Source organism: Pleurodeles waltl, chromosome 2_2 (assembly GCF_031143425.1).
Source record: "Pleurodeles waltl isolate 20211129_DDA chromosome 2_2, aPleWal1.hap1.20221129, whole genome shotgun sequence".
NCBI lineage: Eukaryota > Metazoa > Chordata > Amphibia > Caudata > Salamandridae > Pleurodeles > Pleurodeles waltl.
Window position 1 is genome coordinate 30,446,955 of NC_090439.1, and position 25,994 is coordinate 30,472,948.

General features: G+C 41.1%; 1 protein-coding gene across 2 annotated transcripts in view; it reads left to right on the forward strand.

Annotated features, from left to right (window-relative positions):
* BCL2 (BCL2 apoptosis regulator) overlaps positions 1-25,994 on the forward strand; it is a 501,592-nt gene that overhangs the window by 111,622 nt on the left and 363,976 nt on the right. The window contains exon 2 of one of the 2 annotated variants that reach the window (XM_069219443.1): positions 7,759-7,829. The exons of the other annotated variant lie outside the window; for it this stretch is intronic. Coding sequence (XP_069075544.1) covers positions 7,759-7,815 — 57 coding nt within the window. The 3' untranslated portion in view covers positions 7,816-7,829. Of the gene's footprint in view, positions 1-7,758; positions 7,830-25,994 lie in introns of those variants that run through there. 2 annotated transcript variants of the gene reach the window in all.

Genomic DNA, 25,994 nt, shown 5'->3' on the forward strand with positions numbered 1-25,994 from the left:
TCTGTCCTGCGAGTTGCCATTTTGCGTAATATAGCTGTGTTCAATAACATTTTATTAATTTATGTGGAATTTTATATAGTCTAACACAGGGACAATAATGATATTCCTTCCACTTTTGCCATAATTTCAGCTTATCCACAAAACAAAGTGATTTCACAACCAAGCTAATAGTATTTTCAAGAGGTGAACATCAAAATGAAGATAGAGAAATCAGTGTTTCCTTACAATTCTTGGTTACGTCATACAATCTTTGTGCCATATCGAAATTTCCTTCTGCAGAAAATGGCTTAGACGAGACCGGATTCCTTTGAGTAGGCCAGTTGATTAAGAAAGCTTAAATTTTGGATACACTTGAACCTGCTTAATGATTCCTACAGTTGTTGGATGAATTATAGTATGTTTTATAATCCACTATCTGCCTATCTCTTTTCTTGTGTCCTCACATAAGCCACACAAAACTAGTGTATCTTGAAGGCCCTGCTACGAAGAGGACAGAGACAGCATATGCTGTAACCTATAATAAGATATCCTTTTCTTTAAATATGCATTATCCTCACCTCTTAGTTGTGTGGGATGATTGTAACTATTTCTCTGTACAGTTGCAAAAAATTGTAATGCATCTAAAAGAGCATTTGGAGATATGTCACAGATTTGTTGTCATGTGACCACTTGATATATACTTGTCACTTCAGCATATGTTTGAATGTCCTCAATGATAGTAAATAGGTGGGCATGGTATATATTAAATTAGGTGGAAGACAGTAGGGAACTCTGTGGCTCTCTGAGAAAGGAATGAGCTTAGACATACTCGCTAACAGCAACTATGTTGAAATGGCTGGAACCAATGTGTGTCTCCAATAATAGTCTCTTCAACATGACAGAGTGATCCACTGGGTTGAAGACAGTAGATAAATCGTACACGACCAATGGACAGCCCACATATTCATCCATGAACATCAATCTTTCATCCTCAAATACAAGCAAAGCACTTTCTGGGAAATGTCTTGGTCTGGAACCAGATTGCAGGAAGGAAAGACAGTTATAGTCCTTTAAAAGCATATATAACTGAGATACAACTGTTTTGGAGCACTTTGACTAGGACCAGTATGTTGGTTGTTGGCTTATAATTGACCAAAGAAGTAGGACCCAGGTCGGTCTTTTATAATACGGAGAGCACTTGACCCATTTCTAATTGTTCTGAGATAGGCCTTTGTTGAACTGAGATATTGTGTAGGTGGCAGATGATGGGAGCAATTTCTAGTGGAAACCATCTAAGTAACTGTGTTAGTGGGGTTGATAGGTGAATGTGGATATCAGAATTGAGTTTATTTCCTCTGCAGTAGTGTGTTCTAATGTAAATTCCGGAGAGAGGTCAGAAGGGTACTTGGGCAGCGGGGGAGTGTTTAGCAGTATCTGCCATCACTTGTCATAATAGTTTTTTTAATTGAAAAAGAGTTTAGAACCTCACTGATTTAGAGCTTTGGCTGGATCCTCAAACAGAAATGGGCAAGAGGCAGCAGCTTTAACAAGTTTGAAAAAGCCTCTGGGTTGACACAGAGCCGCTGCCACACACTTGACCCAATAGTATTTTTTATTATTTTTTATTACACAATTTACATTATATAATCATGAAGTGGTATGGCTCCTTGTCAACTACCTGACACTTCTTTCTATGATTGGGCTGTTTCATTTGTTTCAGTTGGGTGTCAAACCAAGGAGCTGAATAAGACTAAACTCTAAACTGAGCCCATCAGGTGAAGATTATTGTATTTCACTACTGTGTTCACTGTAAAATATATTTTACTTGAATCATGTCACTTTTCAGTAGAGGTCCCATACGTGCATCACTTAAAAAAGCAGGATTATCTGGAGAAAAGTGCAAAATATTTTTCCTGATGTTGCATGGCAATCTCATACATGTTATGAAACCACTGAGTTTCCTTTCATATGCCTCCACCATCTTCAAATGTCTTTACATTGAAGGCATTGGGTGTGAGTATTTTTGTGCAATGGCTTCAGAGGCTTATGATCAACCCTGCCCTTTTATAAAATTGAAGGTATTTTGTCAGAATGTATTTCATTTTCTTGAGTTCCGATACATTCCTTTGTAGATCTGAAAGAGCCTTAACTCAGTTCATGAAGCATTTTCCAAAATATTTTGTGACTTGGATTTCTGTTTAAAGTCTTAATAGAGCCTCTGCAGTCATCGGTTTTGGAAAGTGACAGTGTATTGTGTCAACGAATATGTGGGCAGGAGAATCGGTATTACTGTACGTCTGGCCTGCTAAGGCTAAAGGGGGCACTGACCATTTTTGGCCTCTTTTACAAGTCTTTCAGAGTTTGCTTTACATACATTTTCTATCCTTATGTTAAACTATATTCAGTAATATCTAATTCTGTTTGTAAATTTAAATACACTGAATTGTTGTCCCAGACCATCAACGCAAGCGTTTACCTTTTCTTTTTATAATCTGAAACGTTAGCATAATGGTTAGGACGCTGAACACTGTTCCATACAGATTAGAGGTGGTTAAAGCAGCATTGTCTGCAACCAAGGGAATTTGTTTGAGAAGTATTTCAAGATTAATGGAACAATACCATCATGCTGTCTAATCATCATAACTGAGACCTCTGAAGACACCTCAAGCAAAAGGGATGGGAGTGTGCATCCTTGCCTGTGTCACTCTCGAACGTTGCTAATGAGGCAGTTGTGACATTTGAACAAATCTGTAGCCCTTAAATAAGGACCATACAACTGCCCAGCCCACCCTGCAAATGTCCTTTTCAGCATGTAGAGCTGTATCAGATAAAGGGATCTTATGGGCTGAGGATTCAACACTTTAGCTACTAGCGATTCAATAAGATCTGTCATTAATTGGCAGGCACACATTTCTTTTGCTCATCAACCACCGAGTCAGTAACGTTATTATACCGGATATTAAAGCCATGGTTATAATTTTATAAATGTTATTTAGGAGGGAGATTAAACAACTTGAGGCAAATTGAGTAAGATATTAACAGATTTTAAAATTATTTTAAGCGAAGCTCGACTTCAGTACAGAGAGCTGTAGCTGATGCCAGTAGTTTGTTGACTACCATTAAGAGCTTTCTTGATATTGAGCTCTGAACATTTGTTTACTACTGTATTCGAATAATCTTGAGTCAAGAAGGTTTTTAGGATTCTTGATTTGCAAACAGGTACAATCATATGTTTAGTATGTTTCTCCTCAACATGTATTTTTCTTCAGTACTCAACATGGAAAGCGTGACTGTTTAAAAAAAAAAAAAAAGAACCTAAAAGATTTTCATTTGCACATTTTCTCTGCACTGATTCTTGTCATATTTACAATAGTGTTCCCTTTCTGTTGTACTACTCTATCATTTATCCAATGTGGAAGATCATTTAGACCTCTGCAGGCAGTCTGCCAGGCTATCAGTGTGGCAGAGATCCTTTCTTCTGCTTTACCAGTGGAGGACCGCCTGCTGAATTTAGATATCCCCATTGAGTTGGCTGAGATCCTTTTGTACTCTTACCAGCTATTTGGGAGCATTTTGGTCAACACTGCAAGGCCAGCAAGCTGCCACCGGTGGTTTGTATTTTTGTGTTTTTTTGTTAAACATACAAGAGGTTTGTTTCTGATACATATAAAACAACTAATAACCCTGATGTGAAGACACTTTTAGCCCTTAATATCGGGGACAATTTGTGATGTTTCTTGCATGAGCATTCCATGCATTGTGATCCCAGGAATTAAAAATATGAATCAGAAGGCTTGCTTTTTGTTGAACTGGCCTTTAAATGCATTAACTTGGCAGTCCTATAGTGGGTGGGCTTCTGTGTCATATGGTTTTGACGACCGAACCCGTTGAGGCTCTGCCATCAGATATCTAGCAATTCCCCTCCTCAAACTGAGGCAGGAGAACCAAAGGTTTGGCTGGTGAGAGGCCTGTTAATTTAAGGTGAGGCTCATGCTCTGCCAAACTCTGACCCCCTAACTTCTAACTTTACCTTCGGTTTCCCCTAAACTATTTCTATCACTATTCTTTCAATTAAATAAAATACTCTAAACCTATTATGCTGCTGTTTTATGAAATATCTCCCATGTTTAAGTATTTCACTAAATTGTAGCTAACTTATTTTCAGATACCTTGGGAAAACTGAGGGTTTATTTACTTTTGTTTTTCTTCTAAACCCTTATCAAGACATTTGTCTTTCATTGCTTTCTGAATGTGTGATTGTGGGCTCTTGATTTTCCAATTGAGTGGTTAGCAAAATATACTCTTATTCAGTACTTAAGTGTTCCATGTTATTTAGGCACTTGATATACCTTCATTTCAAGTAGATATCTCTTTCCAATCAATATATCTGCTGCTAGCAGCAATCTGTTAGATGTCCATCTTGAAGTCACCTGAGTGGTAGCCTCCAATTTCTCATATATCTCTAATTCCGAACGGTTAGTGTAAGTCCTAGGCTCATGATCAACATACTGAATCTATGACTTTGGCATTTTACTAAAATATAGTCAATAGTTGTAGTGAGCCTCAATTTGCAACATATTACATTAATATTCATGAGGTAGATATGATTCCACCCCAATACAATTTGGATTATTAAGAACTGACCTTATAGTACAGAGTTAGGTTCTTTAAAATCTTTACTGCTCACAAAAATATTTTTCGCAGTCTGCGACCAGTATTTTGCGACCAGATATTCATACACCTAGCCCATGGTCATGAGGAACAATATGAGAAAAACATACATATATGGATGGAAAACAAGTGTGGGTTTATAACTGGTATGTTTAAAATTAGTCTACGGGATCTTCCCCATCAAGAGTGGATCGATTTTATATTTATATTTTATATTTATTTTTTATCTTCCATTTCAATAGTGAAGGGTGCAAATTACTTTAATTTGTGTTTTACTTGTCTAGGCCAAGAATACACAAAACCGTTGAGGTCGAACTGTGTTCTAAGCTAAAGAAGCTTGTCACCTACAGTATCCAAAAACTTAAGCAAAGTCTTAGCTCCTATTACCTTGAAAAATATAAGATGTAACACAATCATATGCCAGCCTGATAAAAAAAAAATATGAAGAACTCAAATCTGTCATGCTAGCCTCTTAAAACAATCACGACATTACTAAGAAATACATGTCCTTTTTCATGTATTACCGTCAACATTTGGCTAGCATTTATGTACGAAACGTATGTGAAGGGGCTTAATTATTTAATGTGAACACAGATTTGTGTTGAGGGGACACTAGATCTCAAGCAAGTACATGTTTGCCTTGTCCTATTCAGGTATCTGAATGGGACAAGGCAAAACTGATGTCTGATTTATTTCTCATAACCATTAGGCCATATTTTGGATTTGAGTAGTCCTCAAATAATAAATGAAGCAATGGTTTTCAACCTATATTTAGTGGCCTGATTTAGAGTTGAGTAGTAATAGAACACCCTCTGAATTTGTGGAGGAAGCCCTAAATCCTCGAAATCCTGAATTGTTTAAGAGGAGCTGGCTGAAAAGAGTACCTCTAGAAGGGTTTTGATTAAAATCATGTTGGTTGATGTTACATGGTGGGTAAGACCTCTGTACTGCATGTTCTTTTAACTCCATCTTACTGTAGCATACAGGGCAAGCTTACCATTACCCATTCCTTCCCTCCCTCAGCCTTCTTCCCTCTGTAGTTCAGATCAGCGATGGAACTGTTTTGTTGTATTTGTGTCCCGATATCGGGCTTACATAGTTGCTAATAGCCGTCTAACAAGGGCGTTAACTAGGGAGCTGCTTCTTAACCTGTTTCATTATGTTCACTAATGTTAATTCGTGTCTTTGATGTTGACTTCATTGAGCAATAACTTCATTATTTTCCCAGTTCCATTGTTGTTGTGAGTTCTTGGCAGCTGTCTAATATTATTCTACCACAGCAGTATAATTAAAGCAGCTGCACTGTTTGTTTTGGTCCAGGGTGAGACATGTGGTTTTAATATTTTTCTTCTTCAGGGCAAACAGTGTTACACACAGTTACCATTGTACGTATAAAGTTATCTATTACGTTTTAATTGAGATTTTGAGGTGTATGTACACATAGAAGTCTGTTTGAAAACAGTCATCGCAGATTAAAGTCAATCTCTATTTAGTTCTGGAATTAGCCAAACCTTTTGATTTTACTAAAATGATAAGCATGATAGATTTACTCACAGTGGCATTCACCAGCCCTCTTCATCCAATTATCTGGTATTGTGTCATTCACATTTTTCTTGCATCCACTACAAAAGACAGCATGGGTCAGTGCATCAGCCCACTTCAGCCAACGTGAATGGGCAGTTTGAATGAGCGTGATTGCATTCTACTCTTTCACATTTCACACACAAAGTAGTTCCCTTAGGTATTACAGATCACTATAGCGAAGGGTTGTTTTTGGGATCAAAGAATATTTTTACTTTTAGTCACAGTTTTTTAGATTAATGTAGGCCATCAAATTCCCCAACATTAAAGTTTGCAAAGCCCATGACAAAACAAGGTTTGACAAAGCCAAAGGGCAGGAAGCCAATGCCAGACCTATTGGCTTTGCCAGTGTTTGCTTTAAAGTACTTTCTTTTTACCTTACTGGAATGAGAGAGAAAGAGAGCGAGAGCATGTCAATACTCAAGGAAATATTATTGTGTGAAGAGATTGCTCTTTTCGAACTGCAGGAGTCATGGGGTGAGTCTGGTGAGTGGTCTGTAGTCTGTGACAGTAATCATATGCCTATTCGGACTATGTACAGTTATCGCTAATGATGACAAAAACATGTGAAGGCAGATGTGCTACATATTTTAATACGCTGCAGTTCGGCATTTACAACAGTTGATTTTTCTTAGTCCGCTAATCCCATTTTTGGAGTCAGAAAGTTTTTTTCCTATTCCTCAAATAGGACTCCAAATCAATACAGATTTACTATCTAGAAGGGGTGTGTTGTAGGTTTCCCTTCCAAATACGGAATCAGTATCTAATGTATCAATGTTTTGTGAACGAAAACCAGTTGCAAAATATTAATATTTTACTGACACCTCAAAGGAGGTGGTAATGCAGTCACAAAACGGAATTTGTTAATGTGATTAACACTTGCCAACTCTTTAAGAAAGAAAAAAACGAGTAAACATTTCTTTTCAGACAGTCTCTTTCCTTTACTGAAATCTGGCTGCATTAAGAAAAGGTTTACTTTATTACAAAACAATCACAAACATGGTGGTCTGCTTACTCCAGCAGACCAACATCCCTGTGATGGCCTCCAATCATAGTGAGTCACGATTTGCTACCTACCTCATTTATATTCATGAGGTGGGTGGTATTGGGACCCACTAAGATTTGGATTTTTACAAACTGATCTGTTAGAACCTATCTCAGCTCTTATGAATATTTACTTTTCGCAAAAATACTGATCGCATTTTACGACCAATGTTTGGTGACCAGATGTTAATACATCTGGGTCTTAGCTACTAAAATGTGAAGCTGGTAGTTGTGAAAAAAACAAATGTATTTAATGAAAATGACAAGCTGATTTTTGGGAATGAAATAAATGCATTTACTAAAAATGAAATGTTGGTATTCGGTGTGTTTCATAAAAAAAAGGTACAAAAAAAAGAGTATTTATGACAATACAAGCAGTTAGTTAACGGCAAATTGGAGTTTTTAATGGAAAATAAATGCTGTTATTTGCAGCCTAATTTAATGAATGCACTGATAATTAACCCCTAATGTTTTTTTCTGTAGAACAGTCTTATGCCTCTGCCCCAAAGGAAGCAACTTACCTTCACTTCAAGAAAGTAACCAAAGAATGCAGGTACAACATCCATTTTAGGACATCCTCATTCCTTACTCCTCGTCCCTACTTCTCATTCCTAGTTCTCTTCCATCATTCTTACTTATCATCCACTAGCTCTACTTCTCATCCTTGCTTCTTATCCATCTTCCCTACTTCTCATCCCTATTTCATATCCCTCATAACTGCTTCCTATCCCTACATCTCATCCATAATCCCTATTTCTCATCCACTATCCCCACTTCTCATCCATTATCTCTGCTTCTCATCCCTACTTCTTCTCCATCATTCCCGTCTCTAGTTCCCATTCATCATCCCTACGTCTCATCCATCATCCCTTCTCATCACTACTTCTCATCCATCATTCCTGCTTCTTATCCCTCATCCCTGCTACTTATCCCTACTTCTCATCTGTAATTCCTTCTTCTCATCCCTAGCACTCATCTATCATCCCTACTTCTCATACCAGCTTCTATCCATCATCCCTAATTATCACCCCTGTTTGTCATCCCTACTTCCCATCAATCATCCCTTCTTATCAATCATTCCTACAAGTCAGCCATCATTCTGACTTCTCATCCCTACTTCTCTCCCATAATCCTTACTTTTTATCTGTACTTGTCATCCATGATCCCTACTTCTCACCCATCATCCCTAATTCTCATCCATACTTAAAACTCATCATCCCTACTTCCCATCCATCATCCCTACTTTTCATTTCTCATCCCTCAGTCATACCAACACAGTTTTAGTGTTGTGAAACATCCCTTCGCACTGATTGGACGGCAATAGCCAGGTCTAAGAGAGAGGGTTGAATTCTGTTGGCCTGGCCACTGAAAAAACACCGGGCTTTACAGTTCATCCAAACAAGTTATGGTTTCATTTTCATATGTTACAACTCTGTCCAGGCCTTGTTCAACATGGTTTCCTAAACAACTGAAGCCCATTTCCTGTAATCTGCAAACTGCAAGGAAAGAAAAAAGCAGCTCTCGGAGCTAAAGGCAGCCTCAGACTAAAACATTTTTTTTTGTTACAAATAAAATCAGAACCAGAAAAGGTTTCTGATGAACTGCATTACACTGTTTCCAACAGCTTATTTTAAACATTTTCTTTGTTACATATTAAATTGAAACCAAACAAGGTTACTGAAGACCTGTATACCTTTGTCTCCAAGTGTTGATGTATGGCCCAAGCAGAAGGCCCTTTGTCTTCCCCAAACCATCTGAGCTTTCTGCAGACGCCTGGGTACACAGAAAAGCACTTCAATCAGATTAAATGCTTTACAGCCTTGGGTTCACTGGAAGCACACTGTACAGTGTGGAAAGAGAAGACTGTTTTCAGCGGCTAGATTAATAGAATGCAACCGTCTCTCTTAACTCTGATTGGCTGTTGCCAACCAGTCAGTGTGAAGGTATGTTTCACAACATTGAAAGTGTGCTGGTAAGGCTGAGGGATAAGGAACGAGAAGTAGGAATTGTGGATAATGGAGGAGGCAGAAGAGGTAGTGTTGGGGCGTAGGGATGATTCATGAGAAGTAAGGATAAGAAATAGGGATGATGTATGATAGATGAGAAGTAGGGATGAGAAGTATGGATTATGAATGAGAAGTGAGGAAGGTGGATGAGAAGTAGTAATGAGAATTATGGGTGGTGGATGAAAAATAGGGATGATGAATGGTAGATCAGAAGTAGGAATACCAGATGATGCATTATAAGTAATAAAGGTGGATGAGAATTAAGGTTTAGATGTAGGAATGATGGATGAGAAGTAGGGATTATGTATGAAGGATGGGAAATTGGGATGATGGATGACAAGTATGGATTATGGATGAGAAGTAGGGATGAGAAGCAGGGGCGATGGGTAAGAAGTAGGGATGATGGATGAGAAGAAAGGATAAGGAGTAGGGGTCCTGGATGAGAAGTAGGAATGAGAAGTAAGGATGAGGGATGAGAAGTAGGGATTATGGTAGAGATGTAGGCATGAGAAGTAGGGATGATGGATGAGAAGTAGAAATGAGAAGCAAGGATGAAAGTAGGGATGATAGAAGAGAAGTAGGAATGATGGGTCAGAAATAGGGATGATGAATGTTGGATGAGAAGTATAATAATGGATGATGCATGAGAAGTAAGGTAGAAGTATGAGAAGTAGGAAAGATGATGAATGTAGGGGTGATGGATAAGCAGTAGGGATGAGAGATGACAAGTAGGTGTGAGGGATGAGATGCAGGATGCTAAGTAAGGATAATGGGTGATATGTAGGGATTATGGATGAGACATAGGAGAAGTATGGATGTGAAGAAGGAATAATTGATGGGAAGTAGGGATAATGGATCAGAAGTAGAGATGAGAAGCAGGGAAGAAGGTTGAGAAGTAGAGATCATAAGTAGGGGTGATTAAGAAGTAGGGATGATGGATGACAATGAGGGAGGCTGAGTAGGTGTGATGGATGAAAATTAGTGATGAGAAGTAAGAGTGATTGGCGAAAAGTAAGGATAAGAAATATGAATGGTAGATGAAAAGTAGGGATGATGGATGAAAAGTAAGGATGAGAAATAGGGATGATAGACAAGAAGTATGGATCATGGATGAGAAGGTGGGATGATGGATAATAAGTAGGGATGATGGATGAGAAGTAGGGATGAGTTGGGATGATGGATGAAACACATGAATGACAGATGAGGGGTAGGGATGACAGGTAGGTGCAATGAATGAGAGGTAGGGATGAGAATAAAGGATGATGGGTGAGAAGTAGGGATTATGAGTGAGAAGTAGGGATGAGAAGTATGACTGATGGATGAGAAGTAGGGATGATAGATGAGAAGAAGGTATGGGAAACAGGGATGATAGAAGAGAAGTATGGATCATGGATGAGAAGCAGGCATCATGGATAAGAAGTAGGGATGAGCGATGAGAAGTATTGATGAGTAGGGGTGATGGATGAGACCCAGAGCTAATGAATTATAAGTACTATTACAAGCAGAGTTGAGAAGCAGCAACGAGGGCTAAGAAGTCAGGGTGATGAATAAGAAGTAGCAATGATGGATGAGAAGTAGGGGTGATGGATGAGAAGTAGGAATGATGAGTGAGAAGTAAGGAGTATGAATAAGAAGTAGGGACAAAAAGTAAGAATGATAGATGAGAAATAGGGGTGAGAAGCAGGGATGAAAAGTAGGGACGAAGGATGAGAAATAGGTATGATGGAAGAGAAGTAGGGATCATGGATGAGAAGTAGAAATGGTGGATTAAAAATAGGAATGATGAAGGAGAAGAAGGGATTAGAAGTAGGGACGAAGGATGAGAAATAGGTATGATGGAAGAGAAGTAGGGATCATGGATGAGAAGTAGAAATGGTGGATTAAAAATAGGCATGATGAAGGAGAAGAAGGGATGAGAAGCAGGGATGATGGATGAGATGCAGGAATGTAGGGATGATGATGAGAAGTAGAGATGAGAAGTAGGAATGAGAAGCAAAGATGATTGAAGAGAAGTAGGAATTATGGATGAGAAGTACGGATGGTGGATGAGAAGTAGGGTTGATGAATGAGAAATAGGGATGAGAAGCAGGGGTGAGGGATAAGAAGTAGGGATGAGCAGTACAGATGATGGATAAAAGGCAGGAATGAGAAGAAGGGCTAACGAATGAGAAGTAGGGATGATAGTAGGAATGATGAAAGAGAACTAGAAAAGAGAAGTAGGGTGATGGATGAGAAATAGGGATGAGATGTAGGGATGAGAAGTATGGATTAAGAGTGAGGAATGAGGATGTCCTAAAATGGATACTGTTTGACCAAAGAATGCCAGATCTAGCCCCACCCTACGCATCAGTGGGGCTCTTTTTTGTTCTTTTGCCAGCTCTGTGAGTAGCTTAAATAGAGTGTGTTGCCATGTATAACTTCAACATAAATTAATAAATATTGTTGGGTAAAAACAATTTGAATTTAGAAAATGACAAGCTGTTTTTTTTTTTTAACTATAAATGAAAAGCTGGCAGTTGGGGGCAAAAGTGTAATTTTGGAAAATGTCATGTTGATGTTTTGGGGAGAAGATGTGTTTATTTACTACAAGAGAATAATAGTGTCCGTGTTTTCTAAATTAAAACATCAATCTGAAGTTTGGGGACAAAGGTAGGCTTATAAAAAAGTTGGGATTTTGGAGGATGAAAGATATGCGCACATACTAAAAATTACAAGCTGATACTTTGTGACAAAATTAGTGTATTTTTAAAATATTTTCAGTTATAGTTAATAATTGTATACAATTTGGGGACACCTACTGCTAATTTTATGCTACAATTATCTTTGTACTGAAGGGCTCCTCTCGCTGCTATGGACCATTTATGTGAGGCGTGAAAATTAGATTTGTATTATTTTTTTGTAGAAAACTGGAAAATTCTCCAACCTGCGTGATAGCTCTGCTGTGTGAGACTATCTGATTTGTCTAACTGCATAGATATCTCCTACATTTAAAGCCAGAGACAAGCAGATTTTTATAACATGTTTTAATGACTGAGGATCGCCTTGGAAAGGACAGAAAGAGAAAATCAAAGTAAGGGGTATGTAGAGGTGAAGGAGAATGTTATATATATTTTAGAAATGGTAGACGATATAAAATGGTATCCTCCTGTTATTTTTTCTAAATAAAGCATGTACAGCAGTTGTAAAGCAGTTTAGCAAATATTCGGTGCTACCTGTGCTGTAAAATGTGTTGACTAAATTTATATTAAGACTCCCCCAACACCAGGGAGGGTCAGACTTGCTTGGTTTTAAGGGAATATATGTCCAAAGTTTCCTTTGCAGAGGTCAGGCTTGATTGCTTTCCTCAGTGCTTCACTACAAATTAAAATGTTCATGCCCATCAGTTCGAAAGCTCATCTATCAGAAATGCATGTGTCATTGAGAGAGCAATGTTGACATCTATGCAAATATTCCCAACTTATATGAACACGTCCAGGAATGAGTAGTGGGGAGGAACGTGTAGGACTGAATGGAGCATAGGATGCCTACATTATTTCTAACATAATTGCTAAGAAAAATCTAAAATAGTAAGCAAAAAACAAGCCAGTCACACTGTAGCATAGTGATTTTGAATCACAAATTTTGATTACCAAGTCTGCCTAAAAAGCACTGTGCAGCTTCCCTTGTTTAAATATGTACGCTTATTCTTTGTCGTTGTTTGCTCACCCCACACTGTTGTTCAGTCTGCAACCCAAGCAGGGACTTCTGATGAATGCCAAGTAGGGACTTTTGAAGAATGAGATCCTGAAAAATCTGTACATCGGTCTATTTGTGTTTATCACATGATCTGTCCCACAAGGACCTCCTCCCACGTGAGAGGAGACTAATTGTTTTATTGTTCTGACATAGATGCTTCGTATTCATTAGAGGTGGCATACTTTGTCACTAGAAGCCTCATAGATTGTCCCTGTCCCTTTTTCACTATTGAGATAAGCCTATATTGAAAGACAGTTATCTAAGAATGTCTCACCTCTTCTTTCCATACGCTACCTTTCCCAATTATACTTTCCCTCATATGTCCCTCATACACATAATTTTCATTTTCCCCTCCACAGCTGGTATTGATTAAGAAATCTTATCAAATTTACAGATGACTAGTATCAGCGCTCTTCCCTTCAAATCAAATAAAAATTTGTGCTGTGAAAAGACTGCCACTTTTTTTCATGTCCATTTTGTCATGACTGAAGGGTACTTATAGAGTTAGGGAGTGTTGTTGTACCCAATGCTTCAGACAGACAGTCAACAATCTGTTCCCTAAACTATTACATTTCCCCACACAGAATCCAGAATGTTGCAGGTTCCCCAGTGGCAGACTTGTGCATCAGGTCTACTCTAGCTCATTTCCTCTGGTTCTGGAAGAGCTTGTATTCTCCCTCCTCTATATGCTGTCGGGGGTGGGCCTTAAAGGGTGGTTAACCCTGTCACCTCCTCCATTTTAAAATTTCTTGCAATCAATGCAGGGGTATGGTGAAAACTAAGGAAACTGAGGATGGAAAACCCTAGGTTAACAGTTGTGCTATCATCGGGATGTCTCGAGGTATGCTGCAGCAGCTCACTAGAGGTCGAACCAGAAGAGGGATGAATAAAGAAAACAAAGGCTAAATCACTGAGAATGAAGACAGCTACGTTTTTAGGTGCATTTTTCAACAGCCTGTCAGAATCAGTGACATAAGGATCGCTTAAATCTATCTCATTTGTAATGCAGAGCAAGGAAACATGATTAATAGACAGTTGATAAACCTCTGACATTGTTATTATCAGACAGGACATGGGTGCTATCTAAATATTGAGCTGATATTGTAGCTTTATTTTCCTTACAGAAATTTTTGTATCCTATTATATAAATGTAGAAATGAACAAATGCCATATTCTTGATGTGCAACATAGACAGGCACAGAGAATGTGCAGGTCATGATTAGCAACGTTGCGGCAGGGAAGATGGCTCAGTAAGTTAATCGTTCAGGGCGGGTGTGCTTTGATCTGAATATAATTAATCAGATTTAGATCCAGGCAAGGTCAAGATAGTCCTCCTTCTTTCTGAAATCAGTAAAGTGAGAAACCATAAGTTGGGTAGAAGTATCACCTGGTATTTACAGCATTTAGCAAAGGCAAAAATAAAGTATAAAGTGAAATATAAAAATGTTTGCCTGGAGGGCGGCCCTTCGACACACCCACTGGGACACCGAGCTTACCCCCTTGTGGCATGTCACATTACTGCGGGAGGTGGTTGCATTGAAGGGTTTCGGGCGATGGGACCTCATTGGTATATCACAAATTGGCAATATATGGTCTGTAGCTCACATGTGCTCCTTCCTGGAGCTTCAGGACAGCTATGCACTCACCTCTTCCCAGTTTTACAAGTACTTACAACTGAGACATGCCCTTTCTGCCCATGTGCCCTGGGAGCCCTCCTTCCCAGAATTCAACCCTCTAGAAGCTAAACTCCTTATGGGAACGCTGTGCAGGGGAGGCATATCACAAGTATAGCCCACCCTGGTCACCAGTGCCGCCAGTACACTTCGGGCACCCTGGAAGGGCTGGCTGGGCCCCCTTGAGGATGACGATTGATGAGATGCCCTGATGGCCCTCCGTACTATAACTGTTTCTGTTAGACCAGTCTGATTCAGACTTACTACTTACATTGTGCCGATCTCACCCACGCCATACTACATCGTGCAGGTCTCCTTCCTGAATCCTCCTGCCCCCGCTGCTCTGCAACCTCGGCAGATTTTATCATATGGTATGGTCATGCCACGTGATTCAGCAATACTGGATTACCATATCGGAGGAGCTTTCGGAGGTACTGGCCTGTGAGGTAGATTTCTCTTCCCTTATTTTACTGCTTGAGGTCCTGGGGGGTGCATGAGGCTCTAGGGCAGACGAAGCGTTCTTCGGTACGGCCACCTTGGTGGCGAAGCTCAACATAGCAGCACAGTGCAAAAACCCAGTTCACCCAGGCATAGCGCTGTGGCTTAAGGGTGTAGACTGGTGTGCACAACAAGAAAAACCTGTATTTGAGGTGAGGGGGCTGCCCTCTGAAGCACAGGCGGAATGAGGAAAGTGCTTTGGTCATCTGGAGTGGACCGTTTGCTTAATTTTTTGTGTGTACTACCCTTGCTCCTGCAGTCACTGCCTTGTAATGATATATACCTTTTCCAGACTGTATGGTGTCCTCATAGATTATGCCTTATTGTATCAACTGTGTGTTTTCTCGCCGTGAAAATTAAATAAAATTTGGCTATCAAAACAAAATGTTACGAAGTTACTTTTTGCCTACAAATAACATTGATGCCTTGTTACAAAGTGTTTTTGATGAGAACAAGGATTTAAGTCTACATACATTTTTGAAGTATTCTGTACCATGAGTATTTAAGCCTATCAAATGAGAGTACTGGGTCTGTCCACTGCTGCTATAGCTAGCTGTCAATTCTGTGAAAAACATATTTTAATATAAATATTCTAGGGCCTGAAGTACCTGTTCGCAAAATTTTGGGGCCTGATGTCCCTGGTCGCAAACATTGGATTTGCGAATTTCACACGGATTGGGTTGTGAATCAGGGTACAATTTGTGATGCAACCTATGTACCAATATGTCACATAGCAAATTGCTCATTTTCACGAGGGAGCAAACAACCTTCCTAATGAGTATTATTTAGGCATGTCACATTTTCCAAACTCCTGTGTATGAATGGCAGTGCTCTAATGGTTGCCTGCAAGGGAGAGTAGACCACCATCCCTGCATTTACTTTTTCAATGTACATTAAAGAGACGTACTGTTTTAAAATAATATTTCCTGCATAAAAGACACGGAGGGCAAACAGGCAGTGGGCCCAAGGACTACTGCTTGCACTCCTTGAGGCCATCTGACAGAATACCCAAAGGCGAAGCTATGCCTGGGGCGGCTTCCTCTTTGTAAATCAGGACCGCCTCAACTTTTCCATGGTTTGCAGTCGCATTTGAGGTCACAAACATAGATATCTTACTTTGAGATTCACAAAGAGGAGGGCAATGCCACTTTCACGTCCCTCGTTTGCGATTTTCAAACAGGTTTTGGAAATTGTGAATATGTGTTTTGCTGTCACAAGCATGAGTCACTGGGTTTCTTCCCACAAAAAAAACTTTATTATGAGTCCCTTGGACTCAAATGTGGTCACACAATGAGGTATAACACAGAGTCCCAGTGTATAGGAAACTGAGTAAACCTGTGAAGTCAGCTCACCTTGACCGTCCTATTTTCATGTTTATGGTGACCCTAAAAGACAGTTATTTTGTAGGATTTAGCCAACATCTGTGCTTTAGAATACTGTGCCAAACGTCTCCGATTTTTTCCTATCACAGTAAGGATGCAGGAGAGGAAAACAAAACTAAGTTATGAAGTAATCTTGCTGTAGGGGACTGTGTGAAGGGTTAGATTGCTAAAAGAGGCCCACTTGATGGTATTGTAGTGAAAACAAATGTGAAAACTTCTTCACTCACAGCTGCAAAGCATCATCTGGCATCTGTGGTGGGCCGCCTTTTCCTTATAACTTATATTCATGCGTTCTAAATGTTTAAAGGTGAACATACATTGAGTTTACCAGGCAGTCTGCAACTCAAGACCACATTAGGTATCTTCCTTATTATGTCTGCTTTTGTTGAAGACCGTGATTTGCTTCTATTCTTGTATACTCTCATCACTGTTCTCCCTTTTAATAAGTTCTTGTATATTTATTTTTAGCTAAAGTTGGAAACTGTGTTTGTATACATTGCTTCATAGTTTCAAGATATGTAATGTTTAAGCTAGAAGACGCAAGAAATTAACTACTTTCGGTAGTACAAAACTGCGTTATGGCTATGATGAACTTAACTCTTTCTCATAAATGTCAGCATGGGCAAAGCTGATCCAACACACTTTTCACTTATGGAACCTTTTGTTAAACCGTTTAAAGATCATTTACACTTTCAATTAAATATTGTCAAAATCTTGCTGCTAGAAGGGTGAAAGTTCAATTTAGAAATGGTCTGAGTGTCGCTTCTATTATGTGCCAGGTAAAGCAAGTCAAACATACACAATAGCATTTTGCTGTTCAAAGCTTAGTGTTGATAAAAACAAATGAAAACCTAGACTCGGCCTGAGATCTCGGTTTAGGTTAATGTTAGAATGCAGAATAATCGGCTCTGCCTGAAATCATACAGTTTTGCTCCTAAACCTCGACAGTCCAGCCGCTCTTTCTTCTACCTTGAGCAGAGAAACTAGGCACTTCTAAAGTCTACAGTAGAAAAACCCATAATATGGCTGCAATCTTCAATAATGATGTACCATTCAGTCACCAGAGTCTCAAAAAACACAAATTACCATTAATTTAAGCTAAAAGCGGTTTGCCGATGCTAATCTGTTTTCACAAAATCACAATCCGGTCTCCCAAACCCATTGCTGTCAAAAATCCATAGAGGTCATCAAACTGACTCTGAAGCTTATTATTCTATTAAGTGAATCCCAGCAAAATAAAGATTATCCCCTTTAAGACAATCCCATTGGAACAACTCTTATTGAAAGGGGGGATCTGGAACGAAGAGGCATGAGGTGCAATGAAGACAAGGGTGCTCAGCTATTCATCAATCCTTAATGAGGCAGCACTGATGGTGGGATCCTAAGAAAATCTTTGGGGCCTTGAACTTAATGATTTCCATTTTCACTGCAAGTGACAGAGCCAGCTTAATTCTCAGAGCTGAGGCTATGGTTTTACTCTAGGTACTTCTCCACAGATAGGTGAGCTGGGAGGTGTCATACCTTACGGAATCAGCATCTACTGAATTTCCATCTAACAACAGAAAATATAATGATTCTAGCTATGGTACACAGTCTGTGTTTGCTGTGGATGAGAAATTAAATACGTGCCATACAATTACCTAATGCCTTTTTTCATAATGGTATCTAGAAACGCATAGCTTCTCACTCCGGTTTGTGTTTGAGTGGGTGATTCATGCACCATTGAGCCTTTGATGCTTAGTCAATCATGAGCAGGTAGCATCCATACTAAACAACCTGAGCATTTCATTCAACCACACGTGTTCCTCCTTGCTTGACAGATCTTGTCTTCTGATGGATAAACATAAACAGCACATCACTTGAAGTTGAGTGAAACACACATCACAGTGGCTTTCTAGAGACCCCTGGCCTAATGGCCTCGTCTAGTTAAGTAGTGTTTCACATGAGGCTCCACGGTGAGATTTAGATTTGTTTGGAACGCAGGTGGGAAAGTCTGCTCTCCATTACCTTTGTGGTTCGGAATTGTCTTTACCAGTTTTTGGAGGAAACTGTCTTCATGCCTGCTATTCTGTGAGGACATAAACCTCCTTCTATTATTGGGGAGGGTGATATTGTTTGCCCCCTAGGTGCAATACTAATGGTATTAACCTCCTAAACAAGATGTACGAACCATTCCCGTCCTCTGTATTACCTCTATAGTGTGGTGGATTTGCATAGTTTATACACCACCCTGTAGGAGAAACATTTTCAGGTGGAAGCACCAGAAGCATTTTCTTTTTTAAAAAGAGTCAGGAAGAGAGGGAAGAGCTTCCATCGTGTCCAAAGTTTATTGTTTTTTGGTTTGTATGACTTGTAATGTGGACCTAATCCATAAATCGAGATGCAGTGTTTCGGGTTCTAAAACAACACACTACATATTGGAGTAGGGGGTCTTGTGGTCCCTGCAACTATTAGTTTGCTGGGAACAATAGCTCTCACTCACAGTTAGACCCTTACCCCAATAGGTAGTGTGTAGTCTTAGACCCAGAACAGTGCATCTCTGTTGGACTTTTTTCCTTTTGCAGGGTCATCTCCAATCTTTTTGTTTCCTGCCTCTTATTTTTCTGACCTGTTGTTGTTGGCTTTAGGACTCTGAGCACTTTACCACTGCTAACCAGTGCTGAAGTGCATATGCTCTTTGTGTAAATTGTATTGTTGAATGGTTTATCCATGATTGGCATACTTGATTTACTAGTAAGACCCTAGTAAAGTGCACTAGAGGTGCCCATGGCCTGCAGCGCTGGTTGTGCCACCCACATTAGTAGCCCTGTAAACATGGCTCAGACCTGCCACTGCAGTGTCTGTGTGCGCAGTTTTAAACTACCCATTTGACTTGGCCAGTGTACCCACTTGCCAGGCCTAAACCTTCCCTTTTCTTACACGTAAGACACCCCTAAGGTAGGCCCTAGGTAGCCTCATGGGCAGGATGCAGTGTATGGTTAAGATAGGACGTATACTAATGTGTTTTATGTGCCTTGACAGTAAAATACTGCCAAATGTGGTTTTCACTGTTGCAAGGCCTATCTCTCTTTTAGGTTAAAATGGAGGTTGCCTTTAAACATGATTAAAGTTTAGATTCCCTTTGAGAGCAGATGGACATATGGAGTTTGGGGTCTCTGAACTCACAATTTAAAAATACATCTTTTAGTAAAGTTGGTTTTGAGATTGTGTGTTTGAAAATGCCACTTTTAGAAAGTAGGCATTTTCTTGCTTAAACCATTCTGTGACTCTGCCTATTTGTGGATTCCCTGTCCGGGTCAGTTTGACAGTTGGGCTGTTTGCACCTCTCTCTAGACAGTGACACAAAGGGAGCTGGGTTGTAGACTGCATATCCTGATGAGCCATCTATGCTAGGAGGGAGGGGAGGAGTGGTCACTTACACCTGAAAGGGCTATGCCTGCCCTCACACCCTGGTGTGTGTCTGGGGCCTGGCCTGGGCAAGACGGGATCTCAGAAACAAGAGAGACTTTCCTTTATAAGAAGGACACCCAAACCCCTGAAAATTAGATCACATCTGGAAATCAAGAGGAGCCTCTGCCAAGGAGAAGAACTGAGGAGAAGTGCTGCCCTGCCTGTGACTGTGCTTTGTGGAGCTATCATGCAGTTGCTGCTTCTGCCTGTGAAAGGGGACAAAGACTGGACTTTGTTGTGCATTCCTGCTTGTGAAGAAATCTCCAAGGGCTTGACCTGAGCTTGCCTCTTGTTGTTGAAGTCTCAAGGCCATCTAAGACTTCCCCTGCCAGCACCTGGACTCTCTGCTGAGACTCCTGCCCTGCCAAGTGGTGCCCAATCCAGTTCCTGGGGCCTTGAAGGGTGAAGCTGGCAGACCAAGACTGAAAATCCACACACAGACCGCTGGAGTAATTTTCAACACACCTCCGAGACACGGCTGAGAAACGATGTGCCGCCGGCTTCGCGGCTGAAATCTACGATCCACCTGCACCGCGGCTGGAAGATTGACACCCGCAGCTGGAGAAACGACGTGCAACACCCACTGACGAAGGCTGTTAATGCCGCAACCCCACATAGCGCGGTTTTCTGATACAATGCTACCGGATTTTTTAAGCAAATCTCGCTGGGCGTGGAAAAACAACGCAAAGCCTGCCCAGACCAGAGGTGCCCGTCCGGATCGACGCATCGCTTTCCGGAGGAGAAATGACACACGGTCTCGCTTTTGAGTGAGAAATCGACGCATCGCTGGCCTTTTCCGACACAGACTCGCCTGTGCGGTGTTTTTTTTACGCTAACAGTGTTCGCACTGTTTTCTAAGGATTTAAGATTCTTTTTGCTTTTTAATTCATAACTTGACTTGCGTATGGTGGATTTTTGTCATTTTGGTCTTGTTTTGTTTAGATAAATATTACCTATTTTTCTAATCTGTGTTGTGTCATTTTGTAGTGTTTTCACTGAATTTCTGTGTGTGTTGGTACAAATATGTTACACCTCTACTCTGAAGTTAAGCCTGCCTGCTTGTGCCAAGCTACCAAGGGGGTGAGCGGGGGTTAACTGAGGGTGATTTTCCTTTACCCTGACTAGAGTGAGGGTCGTTGTTGGACAGCGGGTAACCTGACTGCCAACCAAAGACCCCATTTCTAACAATCTCGTTTTATGGATTTGGTCTATATGGGGAGACTGATACCGTGGACTGTTTAAATCTCCCAGACTTTTGCCCCGTTTTTTCTTTTTTTGCAATGTTGACTTTCAATGTGCACAGTGCACTGACTTGACACAACTGAAGTGTAAAGCAGTCAGTGCTATTAGATGCTGAATGCTTTTACTTTGATTGGTGCTCTGGGGCATAGCTCTGCCCCACTGAGCCCTGATCAGTGTGGCAGACATACTGATGAAAATTAGACAATTTCAGTGTTTGTTTTAGATTAAAACATTCCTTTTGAAAGTTTAAACTTACATTTTCACCTATGGCACTTTAACCATTATTTTTTCATTATATATATATATATATATGTTCGATGGCATGTGTAGCTGCAGATACACATGCTGTGCACTGTTCCTGCCATCTAGTTTTGGGCTTGGAGTGTTACAAGTTGTTTTTCTTCAAAGAAGTCTTTTTGAGTCACAGGACCGAGTGACTTCTCCCTTTCGGCTCCATTACGCATGGGCGTCGACTCCATCTTAGATTGTTTTCTTTCCGCCATCGGGTTCGGACGTGTTCCTCTTCGCTCCGTATTCCGAATCAGGAAAGTTAGCTAAGTATCGAAAATTCAACGGTATTGTTCTCGTTTGGTACCGGTTTATTTTTAGTGTATCGGCACCGACATCAAGACTGCTTCGGCGGCCCTTCGGGGCTTCCGCTCTTCATCAAGGCCTGGTCGGCCCGACCACACCCATCGTCCAAGACTAATGGACCGGACCCCCTTCTGTTTCTGTCCTAAGTGTCACGCCAAGTATCCTTATACAGACCAGCACCGGGTCTGTAACCTGTGTTTGTCGCCCGAACACAGAGAGGATACTTGTGAAGCTTGCCGAGCGTTTTGATCGAAGAAAACCTTGAGAGATCGACGCGCAAGAAGACTACAAATGGCGTCGAAGCCGAAACAAGATCTCGACGTCGAGGAGGAAGAGAGAATTTCCATCCAAGAAACGGACTCGGATGAATCCGATGGTGAACAACCCTCGACGGTGCAACAAACTGTGAGTAAACCTGTCCCGTCCCAAACCCAGGGTCACACCAAAAAATTCAAGGCCACGGGGACACCACTGCCAGCAGGCCATGGCTCAACCCACGAAAAGGAAGGTGACCAAATAACATCGGCACCGAAAAAGAGCAAAGATTTGGCGAAGACTTCTGACTCCGGTCGAGACTCCGGCACCGAAAAAATTCGGCATCGAATTGTCGAGTCAAGCAAGCCTCGAAAAAGCTCCTCGGAACCGAAAAAAACAATTACCCTAGGAATTTTGCTGAAAAAAAAACGGCTTTGGAGCCGAAACGCTCATCATACACTGAGGAGCAAGGGTTTTCTATGCAGCTCAATGAAAGGCACAGATTTGAGCAAGATCTGGATGTAGAAGAACCTGACCAAACGCAACAAAGGTTAGAAATCCAGAAGGATACAGGGAAGATACAGACCATCCCTCCACTCAAATCGAAAAGAAAACTAGCCTTTCAAGAATCAGAAATGCAACCGAAAGCCAAAGTGGTTAGAGACAAGTCACCACCACCACAGGTCTCACCACAACCATCCCCACTGCATTCACCACACTTGTCACCAGTGGGTACACCAATAACGCAGTCACCCACACATACTGGGATGACCCAAGATGGTGCAGATGCCTGGGATCTATACAATCCACCTATATCGGACAACAGCCCAGAGTGTTATCCAACCAAGCCTTCACCACCAGAGGACTGTACAGCATATACGCAAGTTGTAGCCAGGGCAGCTACGTTCCACAACATAAAATGCACTCTGAACCAGTGGGGGATGACTTTCTTTTCAAACCTCTGGCATCCACTCACGCATTCTGTCAAAGCCTGCCAATGCTACCGGGCATGCTCAAACACGCACAACAGGTCTTCCAAGAGCCTGTAAAGGGGAGAGCTATCACGCCGAAGGTCGAAAAGAAATATAAACCACCCCTGTCAGACCCAGTGTTTATAACGCAACAGCTCACTCCGGACTCAGTCGCTGTGGGGGCTGCAAGAAAAAGGGCAAACTCACAATCATCAGGGGATGCCCCACCACCTGATAAAGAGAGTCGAAAGTTCGACGCAGCGGGCAAAAGAGTGCCATCACAAGCAGCCAATCAATGGCGAATTGCAAATTCGCAAGCCCTACTTGCACGCTACGACAGGGCACACTGGGACGAAATGCAAGACATCATCTAGCATTTGCCCAAGGAACACCAAAAACGTGCCCAACAAGAAGTTGAAGAGGGACAGGCCATATCGAACAATCAAATACGGTCTGCATTAGACTCTGCAGATACAGCAGCATGGACTGTCAACACTGCTGTAACAATTCGAAGGCATGCTTGGCTGCGAAGTTCTGGATTCAAACCAGGAATACAACAGGCGGTACTAAATATGCCGTTTAACCAACATCAGTTGTTTGGGCCGGAAGTGGATACCGCGATCGAGGAGATGAAAAAAGACACAGACACGGACAAAGCCTTGGGCGCGCTCTACTCCCCACAGTACAGAGGCACTTTTAGGAAACCACAGTTTAGGGGGGGGGGTTTCGACAACAAACATCTGAACCATCCACCTCCCAAACAAAACCCACCTACCAGACACTATACTAAAGAGGGGGGTTTCGTGGTTCCTATAGAGGACAATTCCCAAGAGGAAGAGGGAAATTCCAGCCCGCCAAACCAAGCCCTAGCAAACAGTGACTTCAATGTCACATTACCCCAACACTTGTCACCAGTGGGGGGGAGGCTAACCAAATACTACCACAATTGGACACACATTACCACAGACACGTGGGTCCTATCAATTATCCAACATGGTTATTGCATAGAATTCACAACATTCCCTCCAGATGTTCCTCCAAAACCGCACAGATTTCCTCCACAACACTTAGAACTATTACAAATAGAGGTCCAAGCACTGCTACAAAAACAAGCCATAGAGCTAGTATCTTATCAACAGAAAGGAACAGGTGTTTACTCCCTTTATTTCCTTATTCCAAAAAAGGACAAAACATTAAGGCCTATCTTAGATCTCAGAACACTGAATCTCTTAATCAAATCAGACCATTTCCTCATGGTAACACTTCAGAACGTAGTTCCTTTATTAAAAAAAGGGGAATACATGACAACACTAGACCTCAAGGATGCGTATTTTCACATACCCATCCATCCATCTCACAGAAAATACCTCAGATTTGTAATACAAGGCAAACATTATCAATTCAAAGTGCTACAGTTCGGAATAACAACAGCACCGAGTATTTACAAAATGCCTAGCCGTAGTAGCAGCTCATGTAAGGAGACAGCACATGCACGTATTCCCATATTTGGAAGATTGGCTAATAAAAGCCAACACTCAGCAACAATGTCAATTACACACGCAATACGTCATAGATACTCTACACAAACTAGGGTTTTCTATAAATTACCAAAAATCACATCTACAGCCATCCCAAATACAACAATACTTGGGAGCAACACTCAACACACAAAGAGCAATTGCCACTCCAAGTCCACAAAGAGTTCAGTCGTTCCAAAATGTAAGATCAAGCATGCAACCAAACCAACACTACACCGTAAGGTTTGTGATCAAACTACTAGGCATGATGTCCTCATGCATAGCTATTGTCCCAGACGCAAGACTACACATGCGGCCCTTACAGCAGTGCCTAGAAAAACAATGGACGCAGGCACAGGGTCAACTACAAGATCTAGTGTTAATAGACCGCCAAACACACTCTTTGCTTCAATGGTGGAACCTTTTCAAGACCCAGTGCCTCACGCCAATATCACAACAGACGCTTCCATGGTTGGGTGGGGAGCACACCTCAACAATCACAGCATACAAGGTCAATGGGACAATCAACAAAAACGACTTCACATAAATCACTTGGAACTGCTAGCGGTATTTCTAGCATTAAAAGCATTTCAAACACTTCTAGCCCACAAACACATTCTTGTCAAGACAGACAACATGACAACAATGTATTATCTAAACAAACAGGGGGGGACACACTCGTCACAGCTGTGTCTTTTAGCACAAAGATTTGGCATTGGGCAATTCACAACAACATTTGCCTGATAGCACAATACATACCAGGCATTCAAAATCAGTTGGCCGACAATCTCAGTCGAGATCAACAGCAAACCCACGAATGGGAAATACATCCCCAGATTCTACAAGATCACTTCTACTGCAGGGGGACACCAAACATAAATCTATTTGCAACAAAAGTAACTTTGCGTCCAGGTACCCACACCCTCAGTCCAAGGGCAATGCTCTATGGTTCAGCTGGTCAGGGATATTTGCTTACGCTTTTCCCCCTCTCCCACTCATTCCTTATCTGGTCAACAAACGGAGTCAAAACAAACTCAAACTAATACTTATAGCACCAACGTGGGCTCGCCAACCATGGTACACCACACTGTTGGACCTATCTGTGGTACCTCACATCAAACTACCAAACAGACCAGATCTGTTAACACAACACAAACAATAGATCAGACATCCAAATCCAGCATCGCTCAACCTAGCAATCTGGCTCCTGAAATCTTAGAATTTGGATATCTAACCTTTTCTAAAGAATGTATGGAGGTCATTAAACAAGGAAGAAAAGCCACAACCAGACATTGTTACGCTAACAAATGGAAAAGATTTGTTTGTTACTGCCAGGCTAATCAGATTACGCCACTAGACGCCTCCACACAAAACATTGTAAGTTACTGACTACACT